The following is a 22,061-nucleotide window of genomic DNA, read 5'->3' as shown; positions in this document are numbered from 1 at the left end:
CTCAGGGAGACTGGCAGGGGCCAGAGCCTGTGGGGCTTGTGGACCAGCAGAAGACTTTGGATTTTATTCTAACGCAGTAAGGAGCCACTGGGGAGATCTCAGCCAAGAAGTGACAAGTGGAGCCACTGGGGAGATCTCAGCCAAGAAGTGACAAGTGGCTTACGGTATCTATTAATCACCTAGGGTTATCCCCTCCCCCAATCTACCAGTATTCATGGTGACGCATCTGTCATTTTTTACTTCCTTTATTGGTGGGGTGGCTGGTCAGGCAGACTGCAGGACAGATTGACAGCAGTCCAGCCTTTACCTACAGGATTCACAGGGGGCAGAGGAATGTGTTTAATGACACCACAAGGGAAAAGGCAGCCAGCTCCTGAAAATGGGAAACTCCACGGGCCAAGTGATGTAATTCCTTACACAAGTGAATAGCCTCACAATAATGGTGATGGGCATAGGGGAGACTTTATAGAAGAGACTTAAGAAACATACTCACTGAGGGGCTCCTGGGTGGCTCAGTGGGTTGGGCCTCTGCCTTCAGCTCAGGTCATGATCTCGGGGTCCTGGGATTGAGCCCCGCTTGGGCTCTCTGCTCAGCGGGGAGCCTGCTTCCCCCTCTCTCTCTCTCTCTGCCTGCCTCTCTGCCTACTTGTGAACTCTGTCAAATGAATGAATAAAATCTTAAAAAAAGAAAGAAATATACTCACTGAGGTAGAATAGGGATCTTGTTTGGATCCTGATTTGAACAGATCTGCTCTAAAAAACACCTTTGAGACAATGGGAGAAACGTAATGCAGATATATGGGGTATTACATGATATTAAAGAATTCTTGTTAATCTAGATGGGTGTGATAAAGGTACCATGGTTAATAAGGAAAAGCCTAACTGCTAGATATATAAACTTAAGTTTTTTCAGGTGAAATGAGCTGATGGCTGGGATATATCCTAAACTATTCTGTTAAATAAAAGTGTAGGAGTGAGTGGGTAGATGAAACAGGAATGGGGAATCATTAATGATTGTTGAAACTGGTGGTGCTCTTCTCTGCTTTGAGTAGATTTGAAAATTTGCATAATAAATGGGTTTTTTAAATGAGTATAAAGATGTCTCACACATACAGTCTTTCCTCTGGGAATAGTAATGTCACAGCTCACCTTTGCTTTCTCTCCTTTTGCAGCATGGCGGGGAGGACAGCCCTGCAGCCTGCCTGCCCTCACCCGCATCTCCTGCCTGCTCCGTCCTGCTGAGCTGCTCAGACTGGAGGCCCCAGGACAGCACCTGCCTCCTGAGGTTGTCCTGGCTCAAGTTGTCCACCGCGATGGTGGAGAACTGGACTCCACAGGCTCACAACCTTCCTGTCAGGCTTCAGGGGCCAGCATCCTTCATCCTGGGCCTGGCGGCCCTGAACAATGGCTGAGGGCCAGGGGACCCCATAAAGTCACTCCACAGCTCACAGGGGGCCAGCAGCACTCCAGCTCCTGTGGACTATGACCACTTATCGGCCTATTCCCAATGATGGTGTGGATCTGGCAGCCAGTTGTGGGGCCAGGGGGGCCGACGTCCTCCCTGGGCCTCACACCGGGGACTATGCTCCCATGGGATTCTGGGTCCAGAACGGCGGCATGCCCCAGCCCATTGGTGAGAGCCCAGTCAGCGCCACCACCCGCCCCAGTCCCACCACTCCTGCAGTACCCAAGATGGGCGTGCGCGCCAGAGTGGCCGACTGGCCACCCAAGCGGGAGGCCCTGAGAGAACAAAACAACCCAAGCCCCTCACAGGACTCAGATGGCACGAAGGCCACAAAGGTGGCCCATTCCATGAGGGGCATGCAGAACGGACAGCTCCCCGTCAGCACCCCGGCTTCCTCAGGACCCAAAGCCTTCCACCGACTCTCCAGGAGAAGGTCCAAAGATGTGGAATTCCAGGACGGATGGCCCCGGTCCCCTGGCCGGGCTTTTCTGCCCCTGCGGCACCGCAGCAGCAGCGAGATCACTCTCAGTGAGTGTGACGTGGAGGACACAGGGGAGCCCCGGGGACCCCGGCACACGGGGGCCCTGCCCCTCTTCCGGGAGTACGGAAGCACGTCCTCCATCGACGTGCAGGGCGTGCCGGAGCAGAGCTTCTTTGACATCCTCAATGAGTTCCGCAGCGAACAGCCTGACGCCGCGGGGCCCCAGAGCCTCCGAGAGCTGCTCCAGGCCGACACCGGCCCCCACGGCCCCGGGGGCAGCGGCGGAGCGAAGGGGGACCCCCGCAACGGCCAGCCCACCAAGGACAGCCTCCTGGGACTCCAGCCAGCCAAGGAGAAGGACAAGGCCCGGAAGAAGGCGGTCCGCGGCCTGGGCGGCGGGGACGCCGCGGACTCGTCCATCTTCCGGAAGCTGCGCAGCGTTAAGGCGGACGGCGAGGCGGCCCGGGCGCCGGGGGAGGCGGAGGAGGGCCGCAGCGCGCCGGACACCGGCCGCCCGTGGGTCTGCCAGAAAAGCTTCGCGCACTTTGACGTGCAGAGCATGCTGTTCGACCTCAACGAGGCGGCTGCCAACAGGGTGGCCACCGCGCAGCGGCGCAACACCACCACGGGCGCATCAGCAGCCTCCGCCACGGCGGCCCTCCCGGCGTCGCGGGCGCACGGCTTGGGCGGCCTGGACGCCGCCTTCCCCAGCACGGAGGACCTCAACTGCAAGGAGAACCTGGAGCAGGACCTGGGCGACGACAACAGCAACGACCTGCTGCTCAGCTGTCCTCACTTCCGCAACGAGATCGGCGGCGAGTGCGAGCGCAACGTGAGCTTCTCACGCGCAGCCGTGGGCTCCCCGGGCGGCGGCGGCGGTGGCGGTGAGGGTCGCCCAGCCGAGCCCACACTCAGCGCCCACCGCACCAACGCCAGCATCTCGGTGCTGGAGGTGCCCAAGGAGCAGCAAAGGACGCAGAGCCGCCCGCGCCAGTACAGCATCGAGCACGTGGATCTGGGCGCCCGCTACTACCAGGACCACTTCGTGGGCCGAGGTGACGGGGCACGCGGGCTGGCGGGCCGCAGCTTGTCCCCGGGGACCCCCGAGGCTCCAGCAGTGGGAGTGGGTTCTCTACCTGGGACAGAGGGCAGTGAGGAGGCTAAAGTCGCCAGAGCCTCAAGCATCAGGAGACAATACATGCCCGTTTATTTAGCGACTGTGCCAGGTTCAGCTGTGTGCCAGGCACTTTTTTGAAGAAGATTGAAACTAGGATTGTCTTCCTAGTGCTTAAGTGAGGGGAAGTTAAGAAGAACTTGATTACTGCGTAAAATATATAAGGTGTCCTAGTGTGGCTCACGCTATGGGGAAAAGTAAAGCAGGGGAGAGGGGAATAGTGTCCAGGTCAGAGGCTGCATTTCCAATAGGGAATGGCTTGGGAGGGTCTCCTGGGAAGGTGCCATTTGAGTACCAGGCTGAAGGAGGGAGCTATGTGGAGACCGGGGACAGTGTTCTGGTGCAGAAAGGGCAAATAAAATAGTTCTGAAACACTGAAGGAGGAGGAAAGAGGGGGGAGAGGAGGAATGGGGGATGACTTGACAGATCTTTTTACCCTTACCCTTTCCTTTTTCTCTGCCTATATTGGGACAGAGCGACTGAGAGAGGGTGGAAGGATCCAAAGTAGAGAGGTGACAGGGGCAGATCGTTTGGAACCTTGTGGGCCATGGTGAGAACTCTCGCCTGCACCCTGAATGAGGTGGAGTCACAAGAGGGTTCTCCGCAGTCGAGGGCCCTGAGCTGACTCTGGTGTTCAAAGCCTCCCTCTGGGGCACAGACGTGGGGAGATTGGGAAGCAGGGAAATTTGGGGCCGGGGAAGTGGCAGGGGACTGTCTCACTAGTTCAGGCAGGAGATGATGATGGACAAGTCTAGGTTGGGAGCCCATGTGTTGGGGAAAAAGCCAGCAGGTTCTGGATCCCCTTTGAAGGTGGAGCTGTTGATGTGGCCAAGGTGTTACCACCAGAGAGAGACTGGCAGCCTGAATGACTATGTCCATCGGTGCCGGTGAGGCAGTTGCAGGAGGCAGCAGCACATAGTGCAGAGACCACAAACCCGGGCATCTACATTCGGGGCCAGGCAGGGACTGAGCAAAGGGCAACTCCAGCTTGGCTCCTCTTCACTGTAGGCATGTAGGAAACAGGCAAACCCAGTGTTGTCAGCCTTTCCAATTTTTCCAGATTATCCTAAAATGAAGTTGTTTCTTATTTTTAATGTGAATTCTCCTAATTTTTAAATGCTGACCACTACATTGATTTGGAATTGCTTATAACTGCCAGTGACAGGCTTTAAGGACATAGAAGTTTATTTCTCTGATACAAAGAAGTCTGGAGGTCAGCAGCCCAGGGGGCTGGTGTGGTTTCCCCTCACCATTAGTGGAATGCCAGCCTTAGAGCATGGCCTTTAGCCCCAGGAGTAGTCTCATGGCCCGAGATGGCTGCTGCAGCTCCAGCTGTCACATCCATGTTTCTAGGCAGAGAAAAAGGGAAGGGTAAGGGCAAAAAGATCTGTCAAGTCAGCCCCCTTTTAAAAAGCTTTCTCATAAGCCCCATCCAACCACAGCTACTTATTGACCACTTCTGTCTACAAGGCAGGCTGGGAAATGTAGGTTTTTAGCTAGACATATCTCCTCTCTTTTCTTCCCCTAAGAGGAGAGGGTTTTTCTTGAAAAGGAGGAAGGGAAAAATAGAGTGGGTAGGCACCTACTACTCCACAGCAACAAGTCAAAACATTTTTTTTTTAAAGATTTTATTTATTTATTTGACGGAGACAAATCACAAGTAGGCAGAGAGGCAGGCAGAGAGGAGGAAGCAGGCAAGCAGAGAGCCCAATGTGGGACTCGATCCCAGGACCCTGAGATCATGACCCGAGCCAAAGGCAGAGGCTTTAACCCACTGAGCCACCCAGGTGCCCTCAAAACATTTTTTTAAACCAGTGTCCTAGTCACACCTAACAAAATGTCAGCTAAGTCATTTCGTGGGATTCAATGTGTGCAGTTGCTGGAGCTCCAGTGTTTCGAGCCAGACAGCCCTGGGTTTGGGGTGTCTGTGTCATAGCTTACAGCTGTGTGACACGTTTCACTCGTTGGACTCTGTATCCTCATGTGAGGAATGGGGGTGATTGTAGCAGCGTCACATGCCCCAAAACAGAAAGACACAGAAATTAAAAATGAAACGATTGAGGGGAGAAAAGTTCCAGACAGTTGCTCACCCAGAGAAGAGAGACTCGAATAGTTGTAAACCTTTGTGCACCTGGCAACCTGGGTTGGGGGATAAATAAATTAAAAACCGACAGGCTGCAGGGAGAAGTGAACAAATCGACCATCAGTGGCAGATGCTGACAGGGTCTCTCCGAAATTGACAGATCTCGTAGTCAAAAAAATAAGGCTGAAGAGGATTTGAATAACCCAATCAAATAACCCAATCAAAACCTGATTCTATATTTATACGTATCATATATATATATATATAAGTTATTATCATATATATAAATGTAGAATCATCTTTTGATTGAGTTATTAATGATACATACTATGTCATGTATATAATTACTAATTTTGTACCTAACCAACAGAGAGCATGTTCTTTTCAACTCACATATTCTGTTCAGCTCCCATGTGGAAATACCTTCACGGAGGACTGTGGTAAGGATTATATAAGATTGTACATTAAGACAGTTCTTCATCAGGCGGATAGTAAGTACTCATTACAGAGCTTCCAAAAAAGAAAAAAGGCATTTTCTTTCAAAAATGGACTTCTCTGGAGTCCTGGAAGCTTATAAATAAATGACTCATCTGTTACTGTCATTGAGTGCCTACGGTATGCCAGGGCTGCAAGGTGCTGGGCATGCATTGGTGGAAAATAAAACCACCTGCCCAGCTGTTTCCGGAATGAGCTCTTCTCTGTGGAGCAGGTAATTCTGTTCTCCGACCAGCTGCAGAGATGGCTTAACCAGGTGCAGGTGTTGGTCTGACCGGTGCCTTTAATCACCACACATTATTTGGGCCTTAGATAAGTGTTTGATTCACTAAGAGTACCTTGTGAGAACAGAACCATCCGTTAAATATTCAGAGCCCTGGGGTAGAAGGAATTCCTGGCAGCAGTTAGACGTTGACTGCGTGGACTTGAGTTAAGGCTGCGGGTGGGCTATCTACTGCAAGCACGGAGTACTTGGATTATACATTGGGAGAAACTGTTTGCCTGGAAGGATTTTAAAACAGCAGCATGTTTAGAGAAACAGGGGAGACAGCTGTTATTTAGGGAAGAGGAGACTTGCTTTGTGGTTCAGAGGTGTTATCCCCTTAAGGAAAGAGTAGTTTAAGTGTCCGAGGTGTCACGGAAATGCTGCTGGATAAAGGTGGTGCTTAGGATCTTGATTCTGGTCCCTTTTCTCTGACCAACAGCATTTCTGTCGCGCTGTGTCCCCGGCCCTGTGCTGAGTGCTGAGTGCTTGTTAACCTATTTAATTCTGATGACCCTGCCGGGATGCGGGCCCACCCTTTCCAATCCTGTTCTCAGGAGAATGCCGTGGAGCACCTTGGCCTGGGCCATCCATCCAACCTAGGGGCAGAACCCAGATTTGAGCCCAGTGAGCGGCTTTCTAGGATAGAATCTAAACCAGTTCACGGGGCTAATCGGCCGCTAAGCTAACGATGAACATTTGCAAATCTGGGATAATCATAGTGAGGCTGGGTTTTTACATGCCAGACACTGTGCTAAGCATTTAATAATTGTAGCTTCATTTCACCCTCACATCCACTCAGTGAGTTATGGGTGGCCTCAGGGCCCCCCATTTCTCAGATGAAGGAGCCGAGGCTCAGAAAACTGAGGCTCTGTGAACTTGGCACAGGGGGCCCAGTCCAGTCTCATGGTCGCTGTTAAGTGTGGTCGTGACAAGGCAAGTTTGTGTGAATGGGATCCCATAGGTCACACAAGAACCTTCCCCCGGGCCTGGGACATCACCCCTCCTTCCTAGAGAGTTTACTCTGAACCCCCACCCCCGCTCTTCCCTCTCAGAACATGCCAATTACTTTGGCGTGGACGAGAAGCTGGGACCAGTGGCTGTGAGCATCAAACGAGAGAAGTTGGAGGACCACAAGGATCACGGACCTCAGTACCAGTACAGGATCATCTTCCGGACCCGAGAGGTAGGTCCCATCACCATTGTTGGCTTCCATAAATTGTAGCTGCTCACCTCTGTGAGCCCTTAGTCTGTACCAAGTGCTTCCCCAGCTACATCTCACGTCAGCCTCCCAGTAACTTCCTGACTGCAGTCCTAGTAGTCCCTCCCTTTTACAGAAGGGAAAACTAGGGCTCAGAGAAATTCAGTAACTTGTATGGGATCAGTAAGTAAGGGGCCAGACCGGGATTAGAATCTTGGAGAGCCCAAGATTGCTACCCACCGCAAGAGATTCACTCTGGTTAGCATAAGAAATAAAGAGAGAGCTGTAAGGGAGTCTTTCAGGATCATGAGATGTCCTGCAGAATGGAAAGAATTAAGGCAGCAGGCCTCGGGCAGGGCAGGAACTGGGGACTCTCAGCCAGAGCAGGCACTGCTGTCGACACCGTTCAGCTCAAAACAATCCCAGTGCTTTCACATGTGAGTAGAGAAACCCATTGTCCTGGTTTGGTTATAGGCCTTCGCCTAGATTAAATATCAGCTGTGGCTAGGGAACAAGGCCTGCTGGGGGCACCCTGCTCAATCAGGACTCTGAATTGTAATGGACAGAAATCTAGTTCTAACTGGTCTAAGCCAGAAATAGAATTCATTGGTTCATATAACTGCAAATCCAGGGTATGACTTGCTTCAGGCATAGCTGGATCCAGGCACTCAAATGATGTCACCAGAATTCGGCCCCCTGACCACTCTGCTCCTCTAAGCCCTACTGCTTTTCTGCACTGGGAATGTCATTCTCTTCTCTTCTGCCACCAGCAAGTCATCTCCATGTCGTGGGAAAATGAGACTGGCAGCTCAGCTCTCCGGCATCTATATATGTTCTCCTCCACAGGGAAGGGACACTTGCTGCCAAATCTGTGAGGAGGACTCTCGTTGGCTCTGCTTGGATCACATGTGCTTCACTGGGTCTGGGGGCAGGGCAGGACACTGAGCTTGACAGTTCCATTAGAGCCACCTGGAGGAGGCAGACGGGGAGTTCTCCTGCCAAAAGAGGGGAGCTAGGCTAGCAAAAACAATAGAGACTTCCAAAAGACCCAAGTAAGAATGACCTTTCCAGAAAGGGGGTGGTAGTCAGCTGGGCAGGCCCCCCCAAATGGGTCTCCCTTGGCCCTCCCTTGCCCCATCCCCCTTGTTCCTGGCCTTTGCCCAGACATGGGAGCCCCACAGGCTGCCGCTGCCAGGGGCTTTGAGTGTGAAGCCAGCTGAGCCTGGACGTCATCCAGACCAACAGATGCTGCACTGAGGGCCCTGGCCTCATGACGACCCTCTTACTGAGGAGAAATGAGATGACACAGAGGCTTTGTGGCAGTTGAGGGGGGCAGACCTCAAACCCTGTGACCTTGACCACGGTGGTCACCAGCCCCTCCTGCCTCCCAGTCCCCTCCCCCATCTCCTCACCTTTATGGCCACATGAGCACGAGCGCAGAATGTGAGGTGACAGCTCACACTGCCTTAGTTGTGTCATGACATCCAGGGAACTGCTGGATGGGATGACCACAGTCAAAGGCTAATAAGTAACGTTTATCACAATGGCTGTTATGTTGCAGATCTCTGTAACACGGTGTCACATAGTAGCTTTACCCTTTATGTGTATTCACACGCTTGAATGTTACACAGTCCCATGATGAAGGCACTGTTAGTCTCATTTCCGGATGATGGAACGGGCTCTGGAGAGGTTAGGGGACTTGCTTGAAGCACCCTCAGGAGTCCACCTGTTCTCCGGCCCCGACACAGCTGCCTTTGGGACGCTGCTGACTTCGGCTCCGACTGCCCTACAGACCCATCGCTGATTTGGGAACTCACCTTTGTTCAGCACTTTGGTGCTGGTAGTTTTAATTCATAAAAGTGGAACACGGAGAATGAATTTTTTTTAAAAGTCAGCCTGTGTCACGCGTACCGAGGGTCCTGAGACTTGGGTGAGGGCATACTGGATTGGGGTATAGTATTTTTGCTGTGGGTCCTATTCAGTAAGTGTGAAACCAGCTTAGTGCTGTGCCTGTCTTGTGCCTGTTTCTGTCCACTTCCGAGCCCCAACACCCACAAAACTCGCCTCCAGTCCTCTGCAGAGTGGGCAGGGGGATATATCCCCTCGGCACCACTGTCTGCCAGCTGTGCACGGGGGGCTCTGCGGGCGCAGTAGTGAGTGAGGCAGCAGAGATGTTTGTGGGACCGCATTCCTGTGGGTGAGGCAGGCAGCATACACATTAGAAAATCATACAGTGTGGTAAGTGAGGACAAGGTAGAAAGTCAAGCAAGGAAGAGATAGGAAGTATGAGGGGTAGTTCAATTTTTAGGCAGAATGGTCAAGGGAGGTCTCACTGGGAAGGTAACAGTTGAGTAATGACCCGAGTATGAGATGAGAGAAGGAGCCATGTGGAAATCTGGAACAAGAGCATTCCAGGCAGAGGGAACAGCCAGTGCAAAGGTCCTGAGGCAGGACCATGTTTGGCACACTGGAAACCTGGTATGGATTCCTAATTTGGCCACTTACCAGCTGTGAATGTGGGCACCTGGCTTCACCTCTCAGAGTCTCAGTTTCCCCCTTGAGTGGTCCAGTCTCACAGTGGTGTGGGCCCTGTGAGGTTACACATACAGGCAGCGCCAGGCCTGGCGCTCAAGAAGAGCCCAGTGACATTAGTTGGCAGGGGGTCTCTGTCACCTGTCCCCTTGTCACATTCCTGGCAGCCCTGTGAATTTCAGCCCACCATGAGGTTCACAGCCACAAGCCTTTTTTCTGCCCCCGTATCTATGCAGGCCACGCACAGATTCAGCCTTGAGCCTGACTCCTTGCCCAGCTACCCTACTGAGCACTGGGACCTGAGGACCTCCTCATCTGGAGTTGAAGGGAAGGCAGCAGCCAGTGAGGTTTTTCTTGCCTCTTCCTTGAGCCCTCCCTGTGGCAGAGGCAGGGCGGACAGTCACGCAGTCCGCAGTAATAGCAAACGCTCTCAGCACGTCTTCTCGCCGTCCACTGTCCTGAGTGTTGCGTATGCATGGAGCCTTCAGATCCTCTCAAAAGTCTCATGATGTGGATCCCGTTGTTCCCATTTTGCAGATGAGGATGGGAGGTTGAGACCCAGGGAGGTAATCATTTGTTAGGGTCACCAGTGGCAGAGCCTGGATGTGGACTCAGGCTGCCCCCGGGCCTGACCCATGCTCTTTACCACTCAGCATTCTGCCTGTTGGGTCGAGTTCTGTGCTCTGGGAACAGACAGCCCTGGATTCGGTCCAGCTCTGCCACTCACTGACCATGTGACCTTGGACAGATGGCTTTGCCTCTGGGCTTCGCCATTTCTTCATCTGTAAATAGGCTTTATGCTTTTGGCTCCCCGTCTCTCGGAGCAGTGGAAGGTTCTCTCCCACCAGCACACGTGGCTGCAGGACAATGAGTGCCCTGGTTGTCGCCTTCCCCTAGGAGGTCCAAGGGCCATGCTGGAGAGTAAGGGTTGAGCTCACAGGCAGAGTTCTGTCCTTGTGTCCACATGCACAGATCTCAGGCTCCTATAAACCAAGGTGTGGGGTCCAGAGTGAAGGGCTCAGGCTCTTTTCTAAGCCAGCAGGCCGGCCCACCCCAGATGGCCACCCCCGGCCGCCAAGAGACAGTCTAAGTGGGCCCGCATCTCCCGGCAGATGGGATGTGAGCATTGGCAGCCCTGAGCTTCCCACCAGGGCAGGAACAGACTGGGAGCTGGGCTTTGGCGCCACGCACCTGAACATCAGGCCCCCTCCCAACCCAGACAGGACAAGCCCCGGAGGCTGCCCTTTCCTGAGCCCCTTGCTGGCCTCTCTCTCCCAGGACAGAGGGAACCCCGGTCAGCCAGGGACGGTCTAGCCTTCTGACCCAGGTTCTCCCTTAACCCAGCAAACATGAGTTTTTGACAGGCTTCAGTTTTGTTAGGGTTAGAGATTTGGATTTGTCTTTTCTTTCTGATTTAAAAAGTAACAGTGACTTGTTACTGTAAGTGTAAAATGTAGAAAAAAGGGAGTAGAAAAAGTAGAAAAGGGAGAGTTTCTTCTATTAAGTGAAAAAAGCAAGGAGCAACAGTGACCTCATTTGTGTTCAGTGTGTAGCTCTGATTGTGTGTGTATATAGAAATAATCTCCGAAGCATATTGTTAAGTGGGGAGAAAAGCCAACTGTATCTTCCTGTTAAAGGTTAAATTTAAATTCTTAACTCTGCATATGGCTTTGTACAAACACATTTGACATGTGTGTATACATAATAATGGCTAACACGTATTGAGCACTCACTGTATGCCAGACGCAATGCTGGCACTGCGCATGGACTGTCCTCCTGAATCTTTATAACCCTTGGAGGTAGGTGCTGTTGTGCCCATTTTATAGATGAGGAAAAAGGCACAGAGAAGTTAAGCAACTGGCCCAGGGTCACAGCCGGGGAAAGGGTAGAGTCAGAGTTTGAAACCGGTCAGACAGACTCCTCAGTGACCTCCCAGGAAACATTCCTGATGGGTATACCCACTGCCCAGCAGAGAAGGGGCTGTGTCTGAGTCAGGAGTCAACATTGAACAACCTGTGCAAACCTCCCAGCTTACATGATCTCAAGACCTTACAGCTCTCTTGACCAGTGATCCTCCGTGTCATTGAGAGTGAGATCACGCAGGGCCTCGCAGGCTGGGCAGGGTGTATAGATTTTATTTGGAGAGAGAGGAGAAGCCACTAGCCCATTCTGTGCAGAGAAGGAGTGTGGTCTCACTCAAGCTGCTGCAGAAGAATGGGCGGTGGGGTGTGAGGGCCCAGGAGGGAGACCAGGAGGAGGGCTATTATCATAGGCCAGGTAGGTGATGATGGTGGACCGGACCAGGTGGAGGTTAGAGATGGCTGGCCACTCATTGCATCCTGCCGGTGCCCTACTTATTATTGCCAGCAGAGAAGGAAAGGCTGGGAGTTTTTTTCAAGTCTTGGCTTATGGTCAAGTCTTCAGAGCCAGAATATGACCGGAAGCCACCTGTGTCTAGTGTGGGAGAAAGAATGAGGTGCAGGACCAGGCTTCCCCTTGGGCCCAGCAGAGGGCGCTGCGGGCCAGCGTCAGCCGGATACAAAAAACACTGATCCTGTTAGTACATTCATTGAAACCCAAATCCCAGGGCCGCCCAGACCAGTAGTGCTTTGCCCTCATTGTCATCATTGCTTTTCATGATCCTAGTTCAAGATCATGATAAGAAAGCCTTGTTTATTAATTACTGGGGCCAGAACTGGGAACTCCCAAACATGAGATCATTCCATTCCTTCCATGTATGCCTGTTGCCCAGCTCCTATTTGGAAAGAGTAGGCTGTATGCTTAGAGGTGACGTCATGACACATTGTTTTTGCTGCCTGCTGTGTCCACATGTTGACTCAGGGCCAACATGTTTTTCCAGTCACCACTGATCCTCCTTAGTCTTTAAACCATAGCCTCAAGTGTGTTCTAAGTGCTTGTAGCAATTGCCTCAGGGAGGCTGTTTTTCCTGGTAGAACCCCCGTTGTGCTGTCTTAGGGGGGCTGGAGCTGCAGGACCTGGCCCTGCCCTTGGCGTCACCTGATGGCCAGCTCACGTTGTGGACAGAAACCAGAGTTGGTGCAATGGGGACACGAAGCAGCCAGGACTCTCAGGGCCAGCAGGCCGTAAATTGGTACAACCACTTGGAAAACTTCGGAAAATTAAAGATTAACATGCCCAGTGACTCAGCAGTTCCTCTCCTAGGTATGAACCCCCCAAAAAATGTGTTCTTAAGCAATACATGGTGCTTCTGTGTGTGCTTCTCACAGCACGTTCACAGTTGTCCAACACTGGAAGCAGTTTCTAGGCTCAGCAGTAGAATGGATACGTCGTGACAGAACGTCTGCTTCTCACGGCAGCATGGTCGAATCTCATATCCGTAGTGTTGCGAGAAGTAAGCCAGATAGAAAAGAGTACAAACTGCATGAAGCTCAAAAACAGCAGAAATAAATTGTAGAGTTAGAAGTCAGGGTAGGGTTGCCTTTGGGGAGGAGGGGAAGGGGTTTGGGGGACCTGGAAATATTTATTTTTTTGATTTATGGTGATTACGTAAGTGTTCACTCGGTGGTAATTCCTTTAGCTATGCTTACATATGTTGTGTACTTCTCTGTATGTGAGCTATACTTTACAGTAAAAAAAAAAAAAATTTTAAATCTTCAAAAAAAAAAAGTCAGGAGTTTTGGAAAATTCAGAGGTCCGTTGGAATCCTGATTCCAGCTGAAGCTCTGGGGCATGTGGGTGGCTCAGTCGGTTTGGTTGAGCATCTGACTCTTGATTTCAGCTTGGGTCATGATCTCTTGGTTGTGGGTTTGAGTCCTTTGTTGGGCTCTGTGCTCAGCAGGGAGTCTGCTGGAGATTCTCTCCTTCTGCCCCACCCGTTCAGTTTTCTTATCTATAAAATGGAGATGACAAAACTTCCCCTGAACAGACCTATACACGTAATAAGATAATTACTCTTGTACCTGGAATATACCAAAGTCAACTGTACCTTCACAAATGTGAATTTGTTATCAAGTCTGTCAGAAACTGCTTTGTCTGTAAACCTGAAAACCTAACCGTAGCTAAAACAAATAGAAGGATGCTTTAATTTTCTAATGAGAACTCTGGAGGTAGGCATCTGGAGAGATTGACTTCTCTGTGGTTTTCTTGTCTCTTTCCTCATGATCACAGCATACCTGCCACAGCTCCAAACATCTTATCCTCACACCAGCGTCCTTAACAAGAAGAAATGGGCAGGTGGAAAGGCTTTCCTTTAACTAAGGGAGGCAGATGTGTCCAGAAGTCCTTCGCAAGCTGAACTCCCCGCACATTTCATTACCTGGGGCTAGTCAGGTGGCCAGCTGTAGGAAAAATGTAGAAAGCATCATCTGGGAAAGGGGAATGAGATGGCCATGATTGGCTTGACTCAAGGTTTTTGATCCTGGCTACACATCAGAATCACCTGAGTGACACTGAAAAGATTATGTGTGTGTGTGGTTGTAAATATACACCTATGTAAATCTGAGAACATACATGCACACATACACATATCCTGGAGCCCCAACAAAGAGCAGCCGTGTTATGACAGTGATACGTTTACATATATTATAAGGAAGGCGGAGTGTTCATTGAGTGCTCACCTTATGGAGCCTTTTTATTCATTATACACTTAAATGACATCTCCCCACTTAAATGCAAGTTGGGTATGGGGAAAGGTGTCAATGTTTCGTTCACTGCATCCCAAACAGGGCTGTACTTCAAGGGCACTCAGTTGGTCCTTGTTGAACAAAGATGTGCTCCATCCATTGTCTCAAAAATCTCATCAGCTTAGTCCTCCTGGCACCCTTCAAGACTGGGATGCCGTCACTGTATTAATTTCGTCACTCACAAAAAGAGAAGCTGAGGCCCAGAGATTTGAAGGCACCTGTTCAAGATCTCATAGGGAGGAGGCAGCAAGTTCAAGTCCTGAGCCAGGGCTGGCCCTAGGGCCCAAGCTTCGGACCATCACACATGTTGCTCTGAGAACAGCACTCTCTTCCCTTCTTGGGTCCGGAGAGCCTCCTAACCTTCCCTTCTCTCCCTCAAACAGCTCATCACCCTGCGGGGCTCTATCCTGGAGGACGCCACCCCCACCGCCATGAAGCACGGGACAGGGCGGGGCCTCCCCCTAAAGGACGCCCTGGAGTATGTCATCCCTGAGCTCAACATCCACTGCCTACGACTGGCTCTCAACACTCCAAAGGTGACTGAGCAGCTGCTGAAGCTCGACGAGCAAGGGGTGAGCTGGGGACCAGTGAGGGGGGCCACTGTAACCCTATCCTGGTACCTCTTTCTGTCCTTGTCTTTGTTTTTTTTCTTTTTCAGAATAGCAACCCACCTAAGCTAGTTTAAGGAAAAGGGGGGATCTATTATCAAATTCCAAGGGTGCCAAGAGCAGGGATGTGATGGAGGAGAAAAATGGTCTGGGGATGAGACAGCCATTTGGGGGTGTGCGTGTGTGTGTGTGTGTTCCCTACCCCCTCTTCCCCCCGTCTGCACACAGGCTCCCTCTGCTTCTCTGTCCTCCCACAGCTCCCAGAGTGTCTGTGAGAATGACAGCTATCTGCAGACCCCAGCTAGGTCACTCTCAGTCCCAGGAGAGCATCTGACTTGCCCACACTTAGGTCAGGCATCTATCCAGATTCTAGTCACCAGTGACCAGGGGAATGAGCGAGACATAGAACAAAAGTGGTGATTAGAGGCCCACCTCCTAAAAGCAGCGTTGACTGTACTGAGCCCCAGAACTCTCAAGAATTTCCTTCTGTAGACATCTTAGCCAGTTTCAGGCCACCTTCTATAGGGGCAGCTAGCCAAGGCCACTGTCCCTTACTCTTGAAAGAATGGCATGGCACTGTGTCGAGAGAACAGGAGCCAGCCACACGGGCACCCTGTCGTGCCTCTGGAATAGGAAGGAGAGAGAGGGACAGTGGGGATGTGCCCCCCCCCACACACACACACATGCTTTCTCCTTCCTCTCTGGCTGCGCCGCTGCTCCACGGCTGTGGAACCCCAGCAGCCCCCTGGGCACTGTGCCTGAGGAAACCCCTCTGCTCCGTCCCCCTGATGTCCCTCCCGGGCCTGCCTCACAAAGCTGCTCTCGCCTCTACAGCTGTGCCGGAAGCACAAAGTGGGCATCCTCTACTGCAAGGCTGGCCAGAGCTCGGAGGAGGAGATGTACAACAACGAGGATGCCGGCCCCGCCTTCGAGGAGTTCCTTTCCCTGATCGGGGAGAAGGTCTGCCTGAAGGGCTTCACCAAGTACGCCGCCCAGCTCGATGTCAAGAGTAAGTGGCGCAGTGGCCTCACGTGGCGAGAGGGGAGCGGCAGTTAAATCATAGGGGGCCACCAGCGCACCCCGACCCCAGGGGCAAAAGTCACAGGGCCTGGTGGTCCCTGGATAGGGATGCAGGACAGTGGAAGCTCTCAGCCTCCACTGACGGGGACGCGGATGGTGCGACCCCTTGGGAGAACAGGAGGGTGTCGTCTAGTGAAGTTGGCAGACGCACCTGCTCTGGGAGTTAGCAGTCACACTCCGGAAGCATCCTGTGCAAACTCACACACACGCGCGCTGGGAGCTGTCCCGAGGCTTCGTGACTGCCAGTGCCCGACAGTGCCCAGCACGCATGCGCAGAATCGTGGCGTTGCATGAACAGTGCTATGTGACAGTGACAGCGATGACAAGAGCCTCAGGCAGCCAGTCCTCTCCCCAAGGAGCTGTGATAATGAGTTCAGTTTGCTCTTCCACCCCCCCCAAACTGCCACAGAACACGTACATCCTATTCACCGCATGTACACATATTACGTGCGTGTATGCACACATATGTACGGAAACGCTAGAATGAATATGCTGGATCTCACACCTGCTTTAAGCAGACGGCCACCGATGCTCCGTGAGCCTTCTGGTTTTCCGGTTATATCCACCCTCTCTCTGGAGGCAATCGCTACCCTGAATATGACCGTGTCCATCACTGCCTTGCTTTTCTTTAGAGTTTCACTGTGTGAGAACAACCCCCTCAGACAGTACACTGTCGAGTGTGCCTTAAAAATACCAGTTGTGTAGAAGCCATTGCTCAGTGCCCACTCCTGTGAGGCCACTGTCCGTGCTTACTGTTAAGCAAGCAGCCCTTGAGCATTGAGACTGTGGGCCTCTTGCTCGTTCCTTCAGGAGACTTGTTATCCCCGCTCTCGGACAGATGCCTGCTCCTGAGGCTCAGCATCCTGCCCAGAATGGCAGGCATCATGTTGCTATCAGGATCGGGGGCCAGCTGCCGCCACATGGTTTCTGTGGGAAGGGGATTTTCTCAGAGGACCCCAGGGAGCACAGTGCTCCTACCCAGTGGCCCCAGCTTACTGGATAGCGATGTCCCCAGCTTGCAGTCACCCTAAGGTTACTTGTCTCCAGGCCAGGCTCTGGCACCAGCCAGCGGTGGCTTCAGTGCCCTCGCCTGTCCCAGCTTCTCCCCAGAATGTAAGGCCATGCGATCAGGGACTCTGCAGGCTGTTCTGCCACTGTCTCTGCAGCCTCTTCAGTTGAATAAAGCTTGGTGGCCTTGAATGCCCAGAAGTGCCAGTGAGTGGGCTTCCTTAGGTGAAGGGGACATCCTGGAGTTCTCTGCAGTGTGGTTCGTGGGTTTGCTCCTGCATTTGACAGAAACTTCCCAGCCTTCCTCACTGGATAGGAAGGAGCCATTCAAGATGAGAGGAGTATGCACGGGGAACCTTATCTTGGGTCCAGGTGAGGAAGGCCCAGAGAACATGCGGCCTGAGTGGGGTGAGGCGGAATAAAGGAGGCAGAGAGGGAGCAAGAAAAGCATTCCAGGAGAAAGGAGCACACATGCAGAAGCTCTGAGGCTTAAAGGCAGTTGTCCAGCGAATTAATGTGGAGGATGGAGTGTGGAAGGCAGGCGGAACTCACCCTGTAGGACCTTTAGGGCTCAAGTTTAGGGATTTGGGTTTGTTTCCTGTGAGGAATGTGAAACCCTCAAGAGCAGCGCCGAGTACTACTAAGAAAAGACCATAGTGTCAGTGTGAGTTCCGGCCGACTCCACTGCACCTTGCAAGTCCCTCCCTCCCTGCACCTCAGTTTGCCCCTCAGAAACATGGAGCCAGTAATCAGCTGTGCTCCCTAGTCACAGTCCCCTCTCATTGGGGGCAATCAGTTTCCTGACTCTCAAGATTATCATTCATGGTCTTGCTACCTATATATGTGTCTCTCGCTATAATTCGTTTGGCATGGTTTTGAACATAATGTGAATGGAATCCTTTAGGATGTGCTGCTTTTGTGTCTGGCATCTTTGATTCGACACTACATATGTGAGATTCACCCCTGTGGTGACGACGGCTACCTTCAAGGCTCTGTGTTTCCCCACTGCGTCAGTATGCCAGTCTGTTCATTCGTCTTTTTTTCTTTAAGATTTTATTTATTTAACAGAGAGATCGCAAGTGGGCAGAGGCAGGCAGAGAGAGAGGGGGAGGCCAGCTCCCAGCTGAGCAGAGAAGCCCGATGTGGGGCTCGATCCCAGGACCCTGAGATCATGACCCGAGCCAAAGGCAGAGGCTTAACCCACTGAGCCACCCAGGCGCCCCTATTCATCTTTTTAACCAACGTTTGAAGGTGCTTATTACCCATATCCCAGGGCACATGTATGCGATTTCTCTCGGTTATGAACCCAACAAAGTGCTGGGTCATCAATTAAGCTGATCTTTAGGCTTAATTACTGGATATTACTAAGAAGATTTCCAAAGTGGTTGTACCATTTTGCATGCCTGACCAGCCACAGAGAGTGATTCAGTGGCTCTCCGTCTCCCCCAGCCCTTACTACAGTCAGACTTTGAAATTTTTACCAGTGTGCCGGGTGTGTAACAGAAGGTTTCCTTTTTACCTAAATTTATTGAATTTTAAAGAGTGGAGTTAAGTGCAAACATCAAGCTGAAAACTAACGCAGATGGCCTGTGGGACGTGGCACAAACCCAGAGGTTTGGGAAACGTGGTGCTAACTGGTGTTTCTGTTGCAGCTGACTCCACGGGCACCCACTCCCTCTACACGACATACCAGGACTACGAGATCATGTTCCACGTCTCCACCCTGCTCCCTTACACCCCCAACAACAGGCAGCAGGTCAGTGAGGCCCAGGGAAGGAGCCCCCACGTGATTTCCAGTGGATACACAGCTGAACCCCAAGTCACTCTCCCTCTCTGGGGCTGGAAGCTGGCTGCCTTGTCGGCATTGGCTCTCCTGCCCCTCTGGGGGCCCATGGCCTTGGAGACCCTCTACACCATGGTCATGTCACCTGGGGGTTGGAGGCTAGGCCAGGTATCATTTGATACCAGTGTTTTTCTAGCTGTTCCTAGGCCACCTTGCTTGCATCTAGAAACCCAACTCAGCAGTCTCTTACATCATCAGGGGTGCTGTGAAAAACAAGATTGTATCAGTCAACATTATTTTGACCAGAAATGCAAACCAAACAGCTGTAAGCAAAAAATGAGTCTAACTGGGTGGCATAACTCCCAAGTGCCAGGATAGGGTTGGCTTTAGGTATGGCTGGATCCAGGGGCTCAAACAATAGGAATCCTTTTCATTTCTCACCTCTGCTTTTCTTCATTGTAGCCTTATTCACAGGTCTTCCCAAGTCATGGCGAAGATGCCCCCTAAAAGCCCTCTGCTCGCATCCCACCAGCAGACCCACTCTGGTGGGGAGAGGGCTGTGCCTCCCTGGTGTCCCAGAGATGTTTCAGGCCTGACTCTTGTTGACCATTCACTTGCCAGTCCCTGGGCCTGGGGCAGGGATGGAACAGGCTGACTGGCCAAGCCTGAAGCATATGCCCACCACTGGGGAGGGTGAATGGGGTCAGCTCAACGTGAAATGTTGATAGGGATCAGGGAGGGGCTTTCCCAAAGGACATGGACATGGCTTCTAGAAGAAGAAGATACTAGGTGGGCAAGAACAGCAAACACCTGCTTCATGTGGCTCCTTTCCTGGACATGCCATGCAGACTGTGTCCTGAGACGACAACAACTAGTTTCTAAAAAACAGAAGCCCCACAGACTTGTGATTTAGGAAATGCCTGTTTTTTCCATTGGTACAGATGACACTGTAGATTTTACAGAGCAAAGATGGTCAGAGCGGAGTGATCCCATAAGGTTAACCTGTAGCATTCTTTCAGAGCATTGGTTTCAGAGTTAGCCCTGAGTTTGAATTCTTTCTTCCCCTCTTCTTAGCTGTGTGATCCTCTCTCTCTGACCTCGGGCTCCTTCCCTATAAAATGGGCAGAATAACGGCACCCATGTCTTGGGAAAGGTCCCTGCACGAGGCAGGGCCCGACACCCAAGAGGGGCACAGGAAGCAGTCCCTCATGCTGGGTATTTGGTAGGTGGGGAAAGCTTGGGTTGCAGAGTCAAACAGAAGTGGATTCAAATCTAGACTCTTTGTCCCTATGACTGTGTGACCGAGGGCAAGTCATTTAACCACTGGGAGCCTCAGTGTTCCCATCAGTAAAGGGGTAGGATGAGTTCATGCCTCACGGGGTTGTTGGGATAAGAGGAGCTGGCCACTTGAAGACGCCTCGCCTGGGGCTGGCCCCAGCAGACAGATACTTGACCTAGCAATGTCACCGGTTGAAAGCACACATAAAGAAATGTTTGGTAGTGTGAGTCATGCTGCTCAGTGTAAATGTCTGGATTCTACATTCTGGGCCACTTTGTGTCGAGCTACACAGGATGCCCATCTGTGGACCTCACGTTCCCAGTGTGGATCCCTGACCATGAGAGTCATACAGAGGCTTAACTAGTGTAAATAGGAACATTGTGATGTCAGCAAATAAGTAAAACACCGTGACCACATCATCGCCTGCAAAGGCTAACAGTTTGTTGGTCAGAGACAATGAGAAACAGAGGCAAGAGGATTGGGTTCCCATGGGTCAGTCCAAAGCCACCGCTGCCCCAACCATCCCAACCCAAGTGTCCGGAGCAGGGGCAGCAGCAGCCTGGGATCAGGCCAGCAGGCGGTGTCCGATCTGCCGCCGGGAGCCATGAACCAGGCTGTGAGCAAGTGAGCATCTGCCAGGCCCTTCCAACCACCAGGAGATATTTCTTGAGCACCGGGTGTGCCAGCGCAGCTCTGAGCACTAAGCACACAGTAGCGGGCCACAAACCAAACAGACCACTGTTAGTGGGAGGGAGTAGATGAGAATCGAAAGGAAGAGGGAAAAGCCATCGTGTGCTCAGTGTCAGGAACTGTTGAGTGGGGCAGCAGGAGAGCAGAGATGGGGGTTGTCGTGGGGATCCCGCAGCCAAGGGAAGGCCTCTGTGGGAGGGAGGTGTTTCAGCAAAGACCTGAAAGAGGGAGCCTCTGGGGTCTCTACGGGAGGAATGTTCCAGGCAGAGGGAACAGCCAAGGCAGAGGCCTTGAGGAGCTGCAGGAGGCCAGCGTGGTGGAAACAGTGAACGAGGGGAAGCGTGGGAGGAGATTTCAAAGAGGTGGGGGGACAGGTGGCATGGGGCCCCCTGGGCCATGTAGGGACTCTTTTACATTGAGTGAGGCCGAGCCACCTGAGGGCTATGAGCAGGAGAAACATGATCCAACCTGGGTCCATGGTTCCCAATGGCTGCCTATGGGGACCAGACCGGGGAGGAGTGAGAGCAGGAGGTGCCAGGGAGGCCCACAAGCCAACCTGTGCCACCCTCCTCTCCCCCATTTCCATTTACCAGCTACTGAGGAAGAGGCACATAGGAAACGACATCGTGACGATCATCTTCCAGGAGCCCGGGGCTCTGCCCTTCACCCCCAAGAACATCCGCTCACACTTCCAGCACGTCTTCATCATCGTCCGAGTCCACAACCCCTGCACTGATAACGTCTGCTACAGGTACGCACCCCTGCAAAGGCTCCCCCCAACCCTACACTCACAGGAAGTTGCAGCAACTGATCTCCAGCCTCTAGGCAGTCCCCTGGCGGGTGCTAGTGCCACTATGTGTGCCTCAAGGGAACTCTGTCCTCATGTCCCTGCACTTCTAGAGAGCCATCCTCAGGCAGAAAGGAGCATGGCATCCCAGTTCTCATCAGTGATTCGTATTTGCCTGGAATCTTTTGGTCGCAAGTGACAAGAACCCCTCCTCAAGCTGGTTTAAGACAGAAAGACCTTTGTCTATGTCAGCTCTCCCAAATGACAGGTTTGAGCATAGCTCAATCTGTTCCACTTTCCTGTACATTGCTTCATTTGCTTGCACCTCTAAGCTTAACCTCCTTCCAGCTGCAAATCCAGCAAAAGGAGGGCTTTGCTTTCCTGGGAGGAGAAGCTCCAGAACTGAGGCTTTCTGACCTGGGTGGGGGGTGAGGAGAGCCCATCATGGAGTGAGCAGTGGCGGAGCACA

At 52.2% G+C, this 22,061-nt stretch overlaps 1 protein-coding gene across 4 annotated transcripts in view; it reads left to right on the top strand.

Moving 5' to 3' along the window:
- Positions 1-22,061, top strand: part of SIPA1L3 (signal induced proliferation associated 1 like 3) — a 233,800-nt gene that overhangs the window by 132,864 nt on the left and 78,875 nt on the right. For all 4 annotated transcript variants that reach the window (XM_059382994.1, XM_059382995.1, XM_059382998.1 and 1 more), the window contains 6 exons: positions 1,173-3,001; positions 7,016-7,146; positions 14,741-14,929; positions 15,800-15,974; positions 18,706-18,809; positions 21,399-21,556. In XM_059382994.1, the coding sequence (XP_059238977.1) occupies positions 1,483-3,001; positions 7,016-7,146; positions 14,741-14,929; positions 15,800-15,974; positions 18,706-18,809; positions 21,399-21,556 (2,276 nt within the window). In that variant the 5' untranslated portion in view covers positions 1,173-1,482. The remainder of the gene's footprint in view (positions 1-1,172; positions 3,002-7,015; positions 7,147-14,740; positions 14,930-15,799; positions 15,975-18,705; positions 18,810-21,398; positions 21,557-22,061) is intronic.

The sequence above is a fragment of the Mustela nigripes genome, chromosome 17, assembly GCF_022355385.1.
Source record: "Mustela nigripes isolate SB6536 chromosome 17, MUSNIG.SB6536, whole genome shotgun sequence".
NCBI lineage: Eukaryota > Metazoa > Chordata > Mammalia > Carnivora > Mustelidae > Mustela > Mustela nigripes.
This window is presented reverse-complemented; position numbering and strand designations above follow the sequence as displayed.